The sequence below is a fragment of the Lynx rufus genome, unplaced genomic scaffold (assembly GCF_022079265.1).
Source record: "Lynx rufus isolate CCGP_SWC_20201006 ecotype Redwood Valley unplaced genomic scaffold, mLynRuf1.p SCAF_3, whole genome shotgun sequence".
In the NCBI taxonomy this organism is placed as follows: Eukaryota; Metazoa; Chordata; class Mammalia; order Carnivora; family Felidae; genus Lynx; species Lynx rufus.
In genome coordinates this window covers 97792536-97810869 of record NW_025814845.1, presented here as the reverse complement: position 1 = coordinate 97810869, position 18334 = coordinate 97792536, and the positions used below count along the sequence as shown (strand labels likewise).

The window sequence follows — 18334 nt, the reverse complement described above, 5'->3', positions numbered from 1 at the left end:
ACTGGTCGTAAGAACTCGTGAAATTTGGTCTTTTCGTTTTCAAAGCCAAATGTTATGGGGATAGTTTGTTTCTCTCCCTTCTCCTCACCTCCATGTCTCTGCCCTTCCTCCCCTATTCAATGTGGCCTCCTCTCTATCTTTGGTTGTGGAGTTTGTTCTGTCAGTCTTTGGGTAGTTTTCTGGTTATTTATACTGATGTGAGTATTATCTAGTTATATCCATGGGACAAGGTGAGCTTAGGGTCCTCCTACTCCACCATCTTCCCCTATTATCTTTTAATTATTGAGTTTATCTTTTAAATCTATCTTATAAATCTATTGATTTATCTTTTAATTATTGAGTTTTAAGAGACTTTATATATTCTGGATATAATCTTTATTAAATATATGCTTGACAAATATTTTGTCACAGTCTGTCTTGCCTTTTTATTCTAACAGTATCTTACTGAAGAGTAAAGGTTTTGATGAAATCCAATTTATTGTTTATTTTTATGGTCCATGTTTATCGACTGTATCTAATCAATGTCTCTATACTGACACAGCAATTATCACACTCTTGTCTGATTATTTCCATCTCTGTCACTTTGAGTCTTTCTGACCTTGGAGATCACCTGGTTATTATTCAGAACCCTCTTTTTTGAGGGTAGGAATAGTGAAGCTGATGAAGTTCCTGACAGAAGAGAAGGTGTGCTCCATTTCCCTACCTTGCTTTCTCACCCCTTACCATGTGATCAGAAGAAACGGGAGTGGTGGAACAGGTCTGTTTTTATTAATATTCCTTCAGGGTATGGGTCGCATTTTTCTTCTTCTCTGCATAGTTGGTAACTTTTTATCGAATGCTATCTTGAAATAGCATATTGAAATTTAATTGAAATTTATATTTTTGAGTGAATTTTGTTGTGTTCCTTTAAAAAGTGCTGGGGCTTCATTCTGGCATTTGTTAAGTTATGTGGGATCATCTTTGTCCTTTGAAGGCTTCATTTTAAGCTTTTTATGTCAGGTGCAGAGCAGTATTCATCAGTCTAGGTATAATTCAGGTGGTACTATTCTAAGGATTCTACTTGATGCTCCCTGCATTACAATATCTTTTTACTCTTACTGGTGTAGATGCAAACTGGTCCTAGCCATATATGAATTTTTAAAACTGTCTGACTTTCTGTTTTCCAGTAATTCTCCCCCCCCCCCCCATCTTGTGCAGATCTGCCCCACGCATGTCAGATCACTATTCAGGTAAAGGTTAAAGGGGACCCCTTTAATAGTCTCTAGCACTTTCCCTCTGTGCAGTGTTTTTTTCTGGTAATCTGTCCAGCGATTTTAGCCATCTTCGCCTCTCTGAATTCCAATTTTGGTTTCCTCAACTCTGTGATACTACTAGGCTTTGTTTGAGTCCCCCTCCCTGAATTGCAACCTAAAAACAATCTATAGGCAGTAAGCAGGAATAATTGTAGGGCTCGTCTTGTTTTCCTTTTTTCTGTTCAACTGCCTACTACTTAATTTCTTTAAAAGTTGTCTCATCTATTTGGTTTTCTAATTTTTAATATTGGAGGGTCTATTTCCACTTTTTTTCCAGCTTATTTATTTATTTTTGAGAGAGCACGAGTGAGCACATGCACAAGTGGGGGAGGGACAGGGAGAGAGAGAGACAGAGAGAGAGAAGGAGACACAGAATCTGAAGCAGGCTCCAGGTTCTGAGTTCTCAGTGCAGAGCCCAACGTGGGGGCTTGAACTGCAAACTGAGAGAGCATGACCTGAACCCAAGTCAGATGCTTAACCAACTGAGCCACCCAGGTGCCCCTACAGGGGCAATTTCCATAGCAGTTCATTGTTCATAGAAAGAGACAGAAAGTCACTACATACTAAATATATGAGCTTCTATTAACTTAGTAACTCATAATGCTGATAAATGGCCCTTTGTTATATATTAAAATGAAAGCAAATGGAACTGTACACCATTTGCTATAACAATGAAATAACTTACATTTTTAAGTCCATTTACTGCATAATAATAGGATTCTCAAAGCCCATAAGCCTAGAAACAGTATGGACAAGATCAAGTTTTCAAATGTGGCAAAATCTGAATCTCCTGTAGAACTTGTAAAAAATTAAGATACCTGCCTCTATACTACTGAATCAAGAATTTAAGAATCCAGGCATGTACGTTTTTTCAAAAGCTCCAAGGGTGATTCTGATACATACTTCTTACTATAAACTATTATTCACTAGTTTGCTAGATATTATAATGTTTGAATAAATAATTCACCAAAGATAATAGTAGGCATATCTAATTCTGAATACCACGAAGTTTGAAAAGGGAGCCCTAATAATTAAAAAAACAAGCAAATTTTCATCACTAATTATACAAAGCAATTGTGAATCATTCACAAAGAAATACACAGAGCAACTATGCATCAGACAAAAGGGAATACATATGGATCACTAACAGTTGTGTATTTGCATTCTAACATTTATTAGTCACGTTTTTATTATTCTGGAAATAGACTGGTTTAAAAGGTGGCTTTAAAATAAACCAGGTTTCAAAAATTAACAAAAGTATGAACTTAACAATGCTATTATAAAGGTCATTTATTATTTTATATAATAATTATTTTGTAATAAGTGTTTACATACAATCATTACTTCACATAATTATATTATGTGATATGCATTGTATATATCATTATCTTCATTTATTCCTAAAAAGTAAAAACACAACAATTATCCCAGTTAGTGAAAATATCACTTACCTCTTTCACGGTTGCATCATCAAAAAATACCCACTTGGAACTCTTGGTATGAAAAGCAAAGGCACAATAATGTCGGCTGGTGTAGCAGATCATACCAACGAGGTGAAGTTCACTATTTTTGGCATTTTCATCAGTAACCCTATAGAAAAGCTGTTTAAAAAAATAATAACATGTAATTTAATACTGTATCTTTTTAAAAATGAGGAATAATAATTTGGTGAGTCATATATTAGACTATCTATGAAAAATACTTCTTATATAAGCTTCCCCAATCCACTATTATATTAGTACAGAAGGTACACTGACATTGTGCTGAACAGAATTACTATTAACTATTAATTACTATTAACTATATAACTATTAATATTATTAGTCCAATAAAATCACTACAATTTAGTTCAGTAACACATTGTCTCCAATAACACAGAACTGACACTTTATATACATAAACTGGAAATGGGGGATAAATTACACAATTCCTAATAATTTTTTACTGAATCACCTATTTGAACAAACATTAACATATTTATAAAAGATAATTATCTAAAAGATTAATGGTGATATAAACCAATTCAAAATATATTAAGATGTTAATATGCATATTAAGAGATCAGTGCTATAGATGAATTTTGTATCTTAAACCTTTCTAGGTTAATATTTATATTGGTCATTACCCTACACACACACATATTTATCATCAATATCACCATTGTAGAGTGATATCGAATTAGAACACAAGATTGTTTATAACTAAAAGCCGTTCCTAGTCTACACAAGAAAGGCATTCCACTTAGCCTGATTTGATGAACTTTATCAGCACTACATCTTTCCTTTAGAAAGATAATTTAATTCTGAAAAACAAAGTATATTATAATATATGAGTATGTTTTAAAAGAATTTAAAAACAAAAAGGAAGTGAATGAAAATAGTTGAGATACCCCAGGAAGATAAAGATGTGTTGCTAGATTCCGAACAACATCTTCAGTCAAGTCAGAATGCTCAGAATCCCAGACTAAACCAATTGTAACAATTTCTGGGCAATTCATTAAAACACGGCGAATTTTTATTTTTTGGCCACAGTTACTCTAAAGAAAAACACAAAAGGCAAATTTTGAAATTACTGAAACATATATACCATAGGTGATGCCTGACAGTTTGTACTATACATTAACAATCTTTACATACATCAGAAATCTATTTTTTCAGCATACTAAAATGGACTTTTATCAAACTATTTGTCTTAATTATTGATTAAACAGGAAGTTTATTTTAAATCAAAGTACTTTGGTATCTTTGTAATTTTAAAACAAGAAATCAATCTAAAAAAATGAGCCCTAAAACACTTGAAGTAATATTACATTAGAAAAAAGAATGATGCCACTTGTAATGTTTAATTTTTTTTTTTAATGTTTATCTTTGAGAGAGAGAGACAGAGACAGAGCATGAACAGTGGGAGGGACAGAGACAGCGAGACACAGAATCCGAAGCAGGCTCCAAGCTCTGAGTTGTCAGCACAGAGCCTGACACGAGGCTCAAACCCACAAACTGCGAGATCATGACCTGAGCCGAAGTCGGACACTTAACTGACTGAGCCACCCAGGCACAGGGAAAAAAAGAAACTAACTTTCTCTTTAGTCAAATGACAGATGTCAGAACTTAAAAAAATTAATCAGCATACACTAAATCCTTCACAAAGAGTTTTTAACAGTGCTTAAATAAATAGCTCACATGGTATAAAGAGTTGCCTAAAATAACACTGAAAAAATAACATTTTAAAAAACGTTTATTTATTTATTTTGGGGAGAGGGGTGGAGAGGGGCAAAGAGTGAAGGGAGAGAGAGTCCCCATCAGGCTCCACTCCATCAGCACAGAGCCCAATGTGCGGCTTGATCCCACAACAATGAGATAATGACCTGAGCCAAAATCAAGAGTCAGGCGCTTAACCAACTGAGCCACCTAGGTGCCCCTGAAAAATTAACTCTTAAAATTAATTCCATGTAGAATTACTATTTACATGGTAATTCTGAATGTTTGTTTTCAAGTTTGCAAACATATAAGCATACTAGTTTTCTCCAAATTATACTTACAGGACATTTCCTATAGTCATCAGTTGTATTTGCTGCTTGTAGCAACTCTGCAAACATTTCAGGCTTAAAACGTTCATGCCTTTCCATCATTCTTTCCACTTCATTGCTACAAAAGAAAGAAGCAGTCCCAAATGTGTCCTATGAACTTTAAAAAGATCTAACAAACTATGCATGAAAAGAAATTAAGTTCTCAATATGGGTATGATCATTTTTTCTGTTTAAGACAGGTTTTGTCTGAAAAATTAACCAGAAAGTAAATTTCCATAAAGTGAAAAATTATGGAATTTGGCAGGTGCATGATGAAAAACATTTATTACCATGGTCTGGAACTACATGAACAAGATAATAAGATGCTCCAAGTTTTAAGTCAAATGTTTCTTTTACATTATTGTTTAACAAGTAGGGACTTGAGTTTAAACTTTGACCTAACAAGAACAACAAATTGTGGGAAAGGCTCCCTCTCTGGCCTCAAATTCTCAGAAACGAAGTTATCATTTTCAGCTAATAGAAGGGCCCTTTGCTGATTAATGCAGAAATCAAAAACAAAACTAGTTAGGTCAGTTTGTGCCTTAGAGTGCTGACCATTTCATTAGAACCTAGGCAGGATATCTATGCCACTTTTTGTGTAGTCTCTCTTAGAATCTAATTTTTATATACCAAAATATTAAGTATCTTTAAACAGCCATTTAAATATTTCCAAAAAGAAATGTAATGTAACCTCAAATATCCTTACTAGTTTCCATTCTAGATGTTCTGGTTCTGCTTAGTAATGTGAACTGTCCTAGAGTTGGATATACTTTACAGTTTCATGATTTAAATAATGTACAATAGTCAGTAACAACTAAGAGCACCCATTCTTCTAAAGCACTTCATAAATGTATTAAAATGCACTAAATCTGACAAGCTCATTCAAATTGTACATTTAAAATAGTGTTTTTGTTAACATTTAAAATGACAATTTTTGTTAAGCCTGGAATTCAGTAACTGGTATTCAATACTTATTACCAATGAAAAGAAAGTGACTACAGTTAAACCTTAAATAACATGGAGGTAAGGGGCGCTAACCTTCATGCAGTCCAAAATCCGCATACTAACTTCTGACCTGCTCCCAACTTAACTACTAATAGCCTACTGTTGGCCGGAAGCCTTACCAGTAACAGTTGATTAACACATATTTTATGTTATATGTAGTATATACTGTATTCTTACAAAAAAGCTAGAAAAAAGTAAATGTTATTAAGAAAATCATAAGGAAGATGTAATACATTTACAGTACTGCACGTACATTTATTGAAAAATCTCCATCTAAGTGGACCTGTGCAGTTCAAACCTGTGTTACCGAAGGGTCAACCATAATTACCATTTAAAGTCTGGTTTCTTGCAATTTGTGGTGTAGACCACAGAGACTGATGGAGCTCTAACTCTGTTACATAAGATACTGCCTCAGAGCACTGTCATTATATAAGAGTTTCAAAATAGACTTAAAGTTTTATAGTTTTTAATTTGTGGCCTATCCTTGTTCAGACACCATCCTACTTTTCATACAAAGTGAAAAAAATGAACCTATAATTGACTGAAGTTTAGGGAATGTTTCCTTAAACCAATATCCCCAACTCTATATACTAAGAAAGATACTAAACACACTCAAATAACCAAATTGATATTATTCAATAGTCTTTAAGTAATATTGTGTTATATCAAAAAAAAACCAGGTAGTTTAATATTATAATGAAACAGATAAGCACCTGATATTCACTTTGTACAATGATTAAAATATTGATAACATTTAAAAAAAATTTTTTTTAACGTTTATTTATTTTTGCGACAGAGAGAGAGCATGAACAGGGGAGGGTCAGAGAGAGAGGGAGACACAGAATTTGAAACAGGCTCCAGGCTCCGAGCTGTCAGCACAGAGCCTGATGCGGGGCTTGAACTCACAGACTGTGAGATCATGACCTGAGCCGAAGTTGGACGCTTAACCAACTGAGCCACCCAGGTGCCCCTTAAAAATTTTTTTTAATGTTTATTTATTTTTGAGAGAGAGACAGAGTGTGAGTAGGGGAGGGGCAGAGAGGGAGGGAGACACAGAATCTGAAGCAGGCTTCAGGCTCTGAGCTGTCAGCACAGAGCCCGACACAGGGCTCGAACTCACGAACTGGGAGATCATGATCTGAGCCAAAGTTGTATGCTTTACCGACTGAGCCACCCAGGCGCCCCAATAGCATTTAGTAACTAACTGTTGAACTGATTTATTCTGATTAATAATTATTGATCCATGCTTTATTTTTTTGTATTAAAATACCTGTAAACATTTATTCAATGTTTACCATATATCAAATATTTATATTCTCAAATACCTGTTAGAAAGTGTTCAAACAATTCTTATGTAAAGTCTAGGGATCATATGGATCCCTAATTAGTAATGTTTCATGCACAGGGAGGGAGGGGACAGCCAAGCATAGGCAAATTTTTATTTCAGGTTAATGTTGAGGCTTTAAACTCAATAAATCTAATGAAGAATTAATGTCACCATCCCCCCACCCCCCCTTTCTGCTTACCCTAGTTTCCATCACCATGATGGGATATGGAGCTGATGGGTCACTACAAAGATAGCACCTTAGCAAAAATGAAGAAATAATGTGCAGCTCCATTTACCACTGAGCTTGTCATTTTAAACTCTGCTTCACAATTCCAAAAACTTGGTATAAATATAAATAGATACAAATTTTGACTAATATTTGGTACATTTCATTAAGTATACATTTTAGGCTAAAACAGAAACATCCAACTGAGACAGATGTCACTTAGTACTTCTGATGGCAGCATATTTTTTAAGTTTAAGACAGAGAGTAGATATTCACATATGTTATGGTTTTATAAAATAAATGCTCAATGTGCTTAAATGTATTATTAACATCTCTGGTAAGGTTCTTACCATAGGGCTGTTGTAGAAATGTACCGCACAAATTCTGTAAAAGGTAGAGGATCTGATGATGCTCCACAGCTACGACACACACACTACAGGTAAAAACATGTTTAATTTATCAATCATAAAACATAAATGTAATACATATATTACATATATTTATATATGTTATATATTATACCAAAGTACAAATGAATGTAAATAAATATAACAAATACAATATCTAATAAAGTGGTTAAGCCATCTCACCTGTTCATACAGAGTCATGGCAAACTTCTGGTGAGTGATACAAGATTTAGAGGTACACATGTCTGCATCTCTGCTTGGCACTATATGAAAATGAATCCTCTCCAATATATTTTCCTAATTTAAAAATTAAAAGACAAATGACTTGTGAATCTTACAGAAGATACTTCATAATACAACTATTTTTAACTTTATAAATTTAAAAATCTTTTTAGGATTTTCCAAAGTGTTAAATTTAACAGCACCATATATATTGTCAGCTTTTCAGCTTTCCTCTTTAATCAACCCTTCAAATACCGTTCAGTTATTCACCTTTTGTAGTATTAGCTTTTTTAAAAAAATTAAAGAAACATTAATTTAATAAATATCTTTAATACCCTTTAAAAAATCAATTCATGGTGGCTGACATGTAGAATTTATTTATTTTTTTTTTTTAATTTTTTTTTCAACGTTTTATTTATTTTTGGGACAGAGAGAGACAGAGCATGAACGGGGGAGGGGCAGAGAGAGAGGGAGACACAGAATCGGAAACAGGCTCCAGGCTCTGAGCCATCAGCCCAGAGCCCGACGCGGGGCTCGAACTCACGGACCGCGAGATCGTGACCTGGCTGAAGTCGGACGCTTAACCGACTGCGCCACCCAGGCGCCCCTAACATGTAGAATTTAATAGAAAACATAAGTTTCCCATATTTGCAGCATTCTCACATTGAAAAAAACAGTTGATCTTTTAAAAATCCTACTTGGGATATTTTAATAGTCTGTATAACTCACATTCAAATAGCAATGACAAAGGCTTGCAATACCTACACTAACATCCTAACACAAGAAATCTGCTCTGCAAACAAATTTCATATTAAATTTCAAATTTGTAATACAGATCAATAAGGAATATTTATTTCTTTAACAATCCTTTTTAGCAAAAGCCTATCGAATGGATTCTTTATTTTTATTTAATGTTAATATTGAGAGACAGAGGGAGACAAAGCACGAGCAGGGGAGGGGCAGAGAGAAAGGGAGACAAAGAATCTGAAGCAGGCTCCTGGCTCTGAGCTGTCAGCAGAGTCTGACTTGGGGCTCAAACCCACAAATCGCGAGATCATGACCTGAGCTGAAGTCGGATGTTTAACCAACTGAGCCATCCAGACACCTCCAATGGATTCTTTTAATTAGCTAAACATCTGCCTCCTCTGCCCCAGGAAATTTAAAACCATTCAATTATTTAAGCCTAAATTTCTAGATATTCTATGAATTATCAAACCATGTACTAGGACATTTCACTTAAGTGAAAATAAACTATAAAATTTGGTATTGTACAAAATATATTTATATTTTAAATAATGGATCTATTATGAACATGAGAATTATGAAAAGTATATTTTAGGACTGTGTATGCTGTTTCGGACACACTTTAATCAACATGGAAAGTATGTTAAGCAGTGCATTAGTCAAAGAGCTTTCCACCTGTCTGAGAAAATAGTAAAGATACTCATTAAAAAAATGATAATAACATATAAATGTCAAATCAAAACCAAAAGTCATGAAACACACAGAGTTTTGAAGGGTGGGTAAGACAAGGATGCACTGCGCAATATGGATTCCTTTCTATTGTTATAAATTTATGTTTCATTCCTCTCAAAATTCACATCACTTAAGGAAAACAAGCTAGTATCCTGATTGAGGGATTATCAAAAATACTTACAAAGCACTCTGCAGCATCATCCATAAGGCCCAGCTGAAATCGCTGCTCATCTTTGAAGCTTTCTGCTAGAGCGTGTCTTATATTATCCGAAGGAAGTGCTTTTTCTCGACTATGTTGAAACTGTGCAAATATTGTCTGGGGATCAACAAGTACATCAGTAAGCTTAAAGCCAACAACTAAAGAAACACTTCAGTAATTTCACTATAACAGAGTGAAACTCACACTATACCTAGAAATGGATATAGTCTTTTGCTCTAAAATTCCATACAAAATTTATTTCTATCGACAATGTATAGAAATGGTTGCCCCAGTCTCTAAATTAAGTGTCAGTGTGCACAGAACTAAATGAGTTCTCAGTTCCCATCCTCAGAGATTCTGATTGAGTATGCTGAAGTCAGAAGTCAGGGCAATTTTTAAACTGTTCCCCAGCTAATTCTGATCCAAGTTGTTTAAGGAAAAGTTCTAAGTTGCTATAAATCTAAAAGTATGCTATAGGAATTAAAATTATGTTAACCAAAAATAAATAAACCTCAGAAAATGACAAATGCTGGTTTAAAAAGAAACAAAAATTACGTAAGTTCAATGGGATGACAACTTCCCACTAATTAAAATTGTCTTTAAAAACTGACACTGTACAATTTGTATGAAGTCAGACAAAAGATGATGACTTTTAATTTTTTGAAAAATGTCTTAATTTTCAAATTATCAGTTTTCCTCACTTGAAGCATTATTTCTAAGCTAAGCCTAAAAAATGGTGGAAACACTCACAAAAACATGACTTAGGTATTAATCTGGTTTTCCATTTTCCTTATTGAATTTAAGGAAGAAAAACTATTTAATAAGTTCCAATTTTATGACAATCACTTTAGATGAGAGAAAGTGGGGGGAAAAAGGTTTTCAGTGACAACCCCACCAAATAAGAATTGGTCATATTAAGTTCTTAAATAATTAGCTCAAGGGGTATGTCACCTCAAAATCAATTTTTTTTTTCCAGATCTACATCTGATAGGCTAGGAAGATATTTCAAAAACCTGTTCCACTTCTGTTAAGAAAAATCTAATTTATAAATAAATAAGAAATTGAAAAATAAAGATGCCAAATGATATTAGATATCTAGAACTATAATTTTTAGGTATAATTACAAATATGAAAAAGCAAAAATATTTTAGATATCATTTCTTATGTAGGTAATAAACTTTTCAAGGTAATGTTTAAGATATTAATCCTACACAAGAGTGTCATTTATTTGTCATCTATTTTTTGACTGCCTAGTATATGTGAGGCATCTTCACTAGAAAACAGACAAAAACACTGCCTTCGTGGAGTACACATTCTGGTTGCAGTAAGGGGAAGGTAAGTAACTAATTATATGTTGGAATGTGATAGACACAATAGAGAAAAATAAAGACATAAAATAGAAGAGAGAAAAATAAAGTATTATAATAGAAATAGGGATGCTGAGAAAAGGGAGGTTAATTATTACCTAGGGTAGTCAGGGAGGGCCTCACTGATGTCCTCATTTGAGGACTGGCATAAAAGAAATAAGACAGGGGGCGTCTGGGTGGCTCAGTCAGTTGAGCATCCGACTTTGGCTCGGGTGGTGATCTCACGGTTCATGAGTTCGAGCTCCACACAGGCTCGCTGCTGTCAGCGTGGAGCCTGCTTCAGATCCTCTGTCCCTCCCCCATTCATGCTCTCTCTCAAAAAGAAATAAAAACATTTAAAAAAAGATTTAAAAAGAAGAGTGTAAGCTACAAAAACATCTAGAAGAAAAGCATTCTAGACAAAAGGAGTAACAATGAAAACACTCAGATGGAAGCCAGCTCTGAGAAATTGGAAGGAGGTAGCCAGTTTGGCTAAAGTGCAGTATGTGAGACAGGGAGTAAGTTTTGGAGGCAGGTAAGTGATTATGTAAGGCTATGAAAGATTTAGGCTAGACATTTTAACTATACTAGTGTTTACAACTGGACAAAATATCCAAAATTTAGGGGCGCCTGGGTGGCGCAGTCGGTTAAGTGTCCGACTTCAGCCAGGTCACGATCTCGCGGTCCGTGAGTTCGAGCCCCGCGTCGGGCTCTGGGCTGATGGCTCAGAGCCTGGAGCCTGTTTCCGATTCTGTGTCTCCCTCTCTCTCTGCCCCTCCCCCGTTCATGCTCTGTCTCTCTGTCCCAAAAATAAATAAACGTTGAAAAAAAAAATTAAAAAAAAAAATATCCAAAATTTACTGTGGTGTAAATAAAATGCGGTATTGTAATTTGATCTAAGGTAATTCTTCATCCCCTAACAATAACCCCATTTTGCCATGTTCTAAAAAAGAGAGTGTAAAATTGCCTTCTTTGGTAATTTATATTCAGGAATATAAATCAAAATAAAGCATAAAAATCGCTTTTTATTTTCTTGTATGTATGTGTGTGTAAAAATATTCAAGAATATAAAAGAATGAAATGTTTATCTCTGAAACACGTTAATAAAATCTTAATAATAATCTTAGTAATTTTTAGGTAAAAATCTCAATGACATAAATGAAATGCTACTATATACATGATTCCCTGTTTCTGTCTTTGTCTCTCTTCCATCTATTCTCATCCAAGTAGCCAAACAGATCCAGTTGAAATATTACGTCTAATTAAAACAGATTATATCACTCTTCCACTCAAAACAATCCTGAGGGGCGCCTGGGTGGCGCAGTCGGTTAAGCGTCCGACTTCAGCCAGGTCACGATCTCGCGGTCCGGGAGTTCGAGCCCCGCGTCGGGCTCTGGGCTGATGGCTCAGAGCCTGGAGCCTGTTTCCGACTCTGTGTCTCCCTCTTTCTCTGCCCCTCCCCCGTTCATGCTCTGTCTCTCTCTGTCCCAAAAATAAATAAACGTTGAAAAAAATAATTTAAAAAAAAAAAAAAAAAAAAAAAACAATCCTGAGACTTCCTAAATTGCTCAAGAGGAAAGCCAAGGTTCTCACAAAGGTCTAGAAGGACGTACACAATATGGACTCCTGTTCCAGTTATTTATTGCTCCGTAGCAAACCACCACAAAATGTAGATACTACAAATAACATTTATTTTGATCACAAATCATCAATTTGGGTGAGAACAGCTCGATTCTGCTCCACTGGGAGTTAACTAGGACAGTTTGAATGCTGGAACCCAGAATCATCTGAAGGTTGCTCATTACATAGAGCAGTTGATGGTGGCTGTTGGCACTACCAATCAGCTTGGGACTTCTGATACAGCTGTGGCCAGATAGAAACTTTACCAGCTTTTCTAATCTAATCTAATCTCAAATGTCTGCAGCATCATTTCTGCTACATTCTATTTGATGGGGATGAATCCTTAAGGCCAGCCCATATTCAAAGAATTAGACTCCACCTTTTGATAGGAAGAGTGCAGAAGAATCTGCAGATATGTTTTAAAGCCACGAAAATTCACCTTACTTCTGAGCTCCCCTCCTATCATTCTCCCCCTTGCTCAGAAAGCTTCCGCCACCCAGATTACCTTGAATGTGTCACACATACTCACCTTAGGACCTTTCCAGTTACTGTTTCCCTACTTGCCTGGAATATTCCATTCCGTCACCTCTTCCAGGTTATAGTTTAAACTTTCTCAGTGAGGCTTTCCTGGCTACTTAACACTCTCTATTCTCTTTCCCTGACTTACTTCCCCTCCTTTTTTAATTATTACCACCTAACATACTTTATATTTTGCTTACTTATTTTCCCCTGCCCTACAAGAATATATAAGCTCCATGAGGTCAGATGCTTTATCAGATTGTTCATTGCTGTATCCTCAGTAACTAGAGGTGCACAAAATTCAGTAGTAGCTCAAACCTTTTATAAAATGAATAAAGAATTGTTTCAAAATAGTGAAAAATATAACATTCCTAATATTTTATACTATTTAGAATATTAATTTTCACTGTTCTTCCATAAAAGGGGGGGACCATAAAGCTGAATAAATCATATTTTAAGAATTCACCTTCAAAGCTCTAAGTCATCTTGACAATGAACTTTAATTTCAAATAAACTAACCAAATCTGTCAACTAAACCAAACAAGCTATCAAATAAAATTAAATTTTAAAAGGTTACCTTCAATGCACAAAATATACAGGCATCTCCCTGACAAACATGTCCAGTTAGAACCCGTAAGCTTCTTCGGAATATATCCAATTGCCATAAAACCTAAAAAATTGTAAGAAAAGAAACAGTGAAGAAAGAAATATAATAAAATTTTTCTTACTAAGATAAAAGACAGATTTCAATATTTTTTTAAATGTAGAAGGCTAATAACTTCTTTTAATCTCTTGTGCACAGACATATACAACCCCTAAAACTAACAGTAACTATTAAACTGCTACATATATGTAGTGAATATATATAAGATGGGTTTAGAAGACATCCCTGTTGATTCACATGCAAAAACTGACAGACACAGAATAAGAAAAAACTAATTCCTCAGTTAAGGATTTTATATGAGCAGGAAACATGCGACACTAAATGGAGAACTTGGCAGTGACATGAAAAAGGAAGTGATTATAATACTTGGAACAAACTGAACTTTAGCAAGGAAAAAAATTGGAGTTGAAAGGTAGGGTGTATCAAATAAGGGTCAGTATGTAACAGCAAGAAAAAAAAATAAGGAGGCCTCTGGTCACTGTATATTGAATGAAAAAAGGGCCAGCTGTGTGGTAACGGAGACAGCACAGTAAAAAGCATCAATTAAGGAGTAATATGAATATATTGGCTGCAATTATGCATTTGTTAGTTGTTACTAAAAGACAAGAACAAATAAAAACCACTGTAACTGTTTCAATAAATCAATCCAGTACTTAAAATCATTCTAAAAAAATCTGAAAAATGTACAGTGAGGATAATTTTGCCTGCTTTATTGTTGTTCTTGTAAGGATTAAATAATATGTAATAATACATAAAGTATTTAGAGGAGTGCCCAGTACATAACTGGCACAAATGCCAGCTGCTATTTGTTGCTATAATTACTATTACTAGAAACAGATAAGATCTCCAAGTTTCCCTTTACCTTTCAGTCATTTTCTCAAATAATAGAACTTAGAAAACCCATTAACGAGGACTTATTTCTCCCAACTAGAAACAAAGATTAATAAAAACAAATGATTTTAATGAGTTCCTATATTTTCAATTACTCAATAACTAAAGGTCATTTCAGAATTTCCCTTTGACAGTTGCTTTTTCTTAAAGAAAACTAATAGAATCCATTTATCTATAATAAATAATTAGGTGTTTTACAAAGCACATGAAAATGTTTAATAATTTTCTTGCATATCATACGTATCAAATCATACCATAAAATACATGGTGTTGGAATTCATTCATTCATCCGCCAAGATGAAGACCATGACAGCACAACCTCGGGATGTGTCACAGCACTTTGCTTAATAATATAACATCTGAAGGCGGGCTACCTGGGTATTAATTTTGGATTTACTGCTTACCAGCTCTTGGGCTGACTTGAATAAAATATTTTCTGAAACTCAATTTTCTCATCAGTTAAATGAAGATAAAAGCAGTATTTACCTCTTAGGATTGTTGGAGGAATTAGATAAGAGAGAACATACAGTGTTCAGGTTAAGTACCAACACACAGTAAGAACACAATAAATGTGAGCTATTAAAGATTATAACTTTGTTTTCAGAGAATTTAAAACCATATCATATGTCATAACTACTTAATTTTAGTTACATCATCAGATAAAATTCTAAAATATTCAGCCAAAAGAAAATAGCTTCCATAATCTGCTTATAAGGCTAGTGATGTGATTCTTTTCAATGTAACTGGAATGTTTTCCAGATTAACAAAATGTTTAAATTACACTAGATCTAAACTATAGAAAAAATATTTTGTGTGACTTCTCTATACATTATTCAGTGTAATAGTTTAACTCTTATTTTAACAAAATAGCAAAAATTATTCTAATTGTAGTTAATCCTTATCCTACTTCATTTTAAAATGTTGACTACAAGCAACCAATGGGTCCAGGGAGAAATCAAAGAAAAAAATTTAAGTGATATCTTGCCATTTGCAACAACATGGATGGACTTAAAGGGCAATAATGCTAAGTGAAATAAGTCAGGGAGAGAACAACAAATACCATATGATTCCACTCATATACGGAGTTTAAGAAACAAAACAAACAAGGAAAAAAAGAGCCAAAATAAAAAATAGACTCTTAAATACAGAGAACAAACTGATGGTTGCTACAAGGTCAATGGGTCAGGGATGGGTGAAATAGATAAAGGGGATTAAAAGTATATTTATCTTGAGCACTGAGAAATGTACTGAATTGTTGAATTCTTATATTGTACCCCTGAAACTAATATGCAAGTTAATCACACTTGAATAAAAAAACAAGGGGAATGGGGCACCTGGGTGGCTCAGTCAGTTAAGTGGCCCACTCTTGATTTCAGCTCAGGTCATGATCTCGTGGTTTGTGAGTTAGAGCCCCGCGTCAGGCCCTGTGCTGACAGCTCAGAGCCTGGAGCCTGCTTCAGATTCTGCGTCTCCCTCTCTCTCTGCACCTGCCCCATTTGTGCTCTGTCTCTCTCAAAAATAAATAACATTTTTAAAAAGTTAAAAAGGGGGGGGAATTGCTTAGAAATGTGGAGTGGGGGGAACCACTAAGACAAATGAAAATGGAAACACAACGTTCCCAAATCTAGGGTATGCAGCAAAAGTAGTTCTAAAGACATTCACAGCAATACAGGCCTACCTAAAGAAACAAAAGTCCAAATAAATAAACTTTACATGTAAAGACTCTAGAAAAAGAATGAAACCCAAACTTAGTAGAAGGAAATATAATAAAGATCAGAGTAGAAATAAATAAAAGACAGACTAAAAAAAAAAAAATTTAGAAAAGACCAGTGAAACTAAAAGCTGGTTCTTTGAAAAGAAAAAAAAACAAAACAAAACAATAAACCTCAAACCCCAGAATTAGTTTAACAGGTGAATTCTACTAATCATTTAAAGAGTTGGTAATTATCTTTGTCAAAAATTAAAGAAGAAACACTTCCAAACTCATTCTACAGAGCCAACATTACCCTGATATCAAAACCAGACAAAGATACAGCACACAAAGAAAGAAAATAACAGGCCTACAGTTCTGATGAATACAGATGCAAAAATCCTCAACAAAATACTAGCAAACCAAATTCAACAGTACACGAAAGGACCATACACCATTATCAAGTGAGATTTATTCCAGGGATCCAAGGGTGGTTCAATATCTGTAAATTAATCAACATTATGCTACATTAACAAAACAAAAATCTTATGATCTTAATATATACAGAAACAGCATCTGACAAAAATTCAACATCATTTATGATAAAAACTCTCAACAAAGTTAAATATAAAAGAAACATACCTCAACATAACAATGACCATATATGACATAGAATAACATACTCAACAGTGAAAAACTGACAGCTTTTCCTTTAAGATCAGGGATAAGACAAAAATACCCACTCTGGTCATTGTTATTCAAGAAGTCCTAGCCACTACAATTAGGTAAGAAAAGAAATAAAAGGCATCCAAGTTGAAAGGAAGTGAAACTGTCACTATTTGCAAATGATGTAATACTATACATAGAAAACCCTAAAGACTCCACCAAAAAACTCTTAGAATGAATTTAGTAAAGTCACAAAATTAACATGTAGAAATCAGTCATTTCTATATACTAATAATGAGCTATCAGAAAGAGAAATTAAGAAAACAATACCATTTACAATTGCATCAACAAAAATAAAATACCTAGGAATAAATTTAACAAAGGAGGTGAAAGACCTGTACAGGCATACCTCTGAGATATTGCAGGTTCAGTTCTAGACCACCACAATAAAGCTAATACTGCAATAAACCAGTCAAATAAACTTTTTAGTTTCCCAGTGTATATAAAAGCTATGTTTACCCTATGGTGTCATCTATTACATGTGCAATAGCATTAGGACTAAAAAACGATGTACATACCTTAATTTAAAAATATTTTATTGCCAAAAATGATAACCATCATCTGAGCTTTCAGAAAGTTGTAATTATTCTATTGGTGGAGGGTCCTGCCTCAATGTTGATGGCTGCTCACTGATCAGGGTAGTGGTTGTATAAAGCTGGGGTGGTTGTACAATTCTTTTTTTTTGGCAGTGGTGGGGTGGGGTTGTCTTCCAGTAAGGACTGGAAACCCTGCTAGACAAATTCTAAAAGAGCTGTAACTCTCACAATTTCTTAAAATAAGACCATAAACCTTGCCACATTGCCTTCCTTTCACCAACTATTTTTATGTAGCATGCAATACTGCTTGACAGAATTTTACCCACAGAAGAACTTTCAAAACTGGACTCAATCTTCTCAAACTCTGCTGCTGCTTTATCAACTAAGCTTATGTAATATTCCAAATCCTTTGTTGACATTTCAACAATCTTCACAGCATCTTCCAAGAGTAGATTCCATCTTAAGAAACCACTTTCTTTGCTCATCTGTAAGATGTTCTCATCCACTGAAGTTTTATGAGATTGCAGCAATTCACATCTTCAAGCTCCACTTCTAATTCTAGTTCTCTTACTTTTTCCACATCTGCAGTTACCTCCTCTACTAAAGTTGTAAACCCCTCAAAG

At 34.4% G+C, this 18334-nt stretch overlaps 1 protein-coding gene and 1 non-coding gene across 2 annotated transcripts in view; both read right to left on the bottom strand.

The window, feature by feature from the left end:
- Positions 1 to 18334, bottom strand: part of USP53 (ubiquitin specific peptidase 53) — a 63116-nt gene that overhangs the window by 23094 nt on the left and 21688 nt on the right. The window contains exons 3-9 of the mRNA XM_047091679.1: positions 13782 to 13874; positions 9702 to 9836; positions 8006 to 8119; positions 7766 to 7848; positions 4831 to 4936; positions 3682 to 3828; positions 2744 to 2893 (exon numbers count right to left, since the gene is read on the bottom strand). Coding sequence (XP_046947635.1) covers positions 2744 to 2893; positions 3682 to 3828; positions 4831 to 4936; positions 7766 to 7848; positions 8006 to 8119; positions 9702 to 9836; positions 13782 to 13874 — 828 coding nt within the window. The remainder of the gene's footprint in view (positions 1 to 2743; positions 2894 to 3681; positions 3829 to 4830; positions 4937 to 7765; positions 7849 to 8005; positions 8120 to 9701; positions 9837 to 13781; positions 13875 to 18334) is intronic.
- On the bottom strand, positions 17873 to 17937 carry LOC124521453 (U7 small nuclear RNA). Its single transcript, XR_006964535.1, has one exon. It is a non-coding gene; the product is annotated as a U7 small nuclear RNA (small nuclear RNA).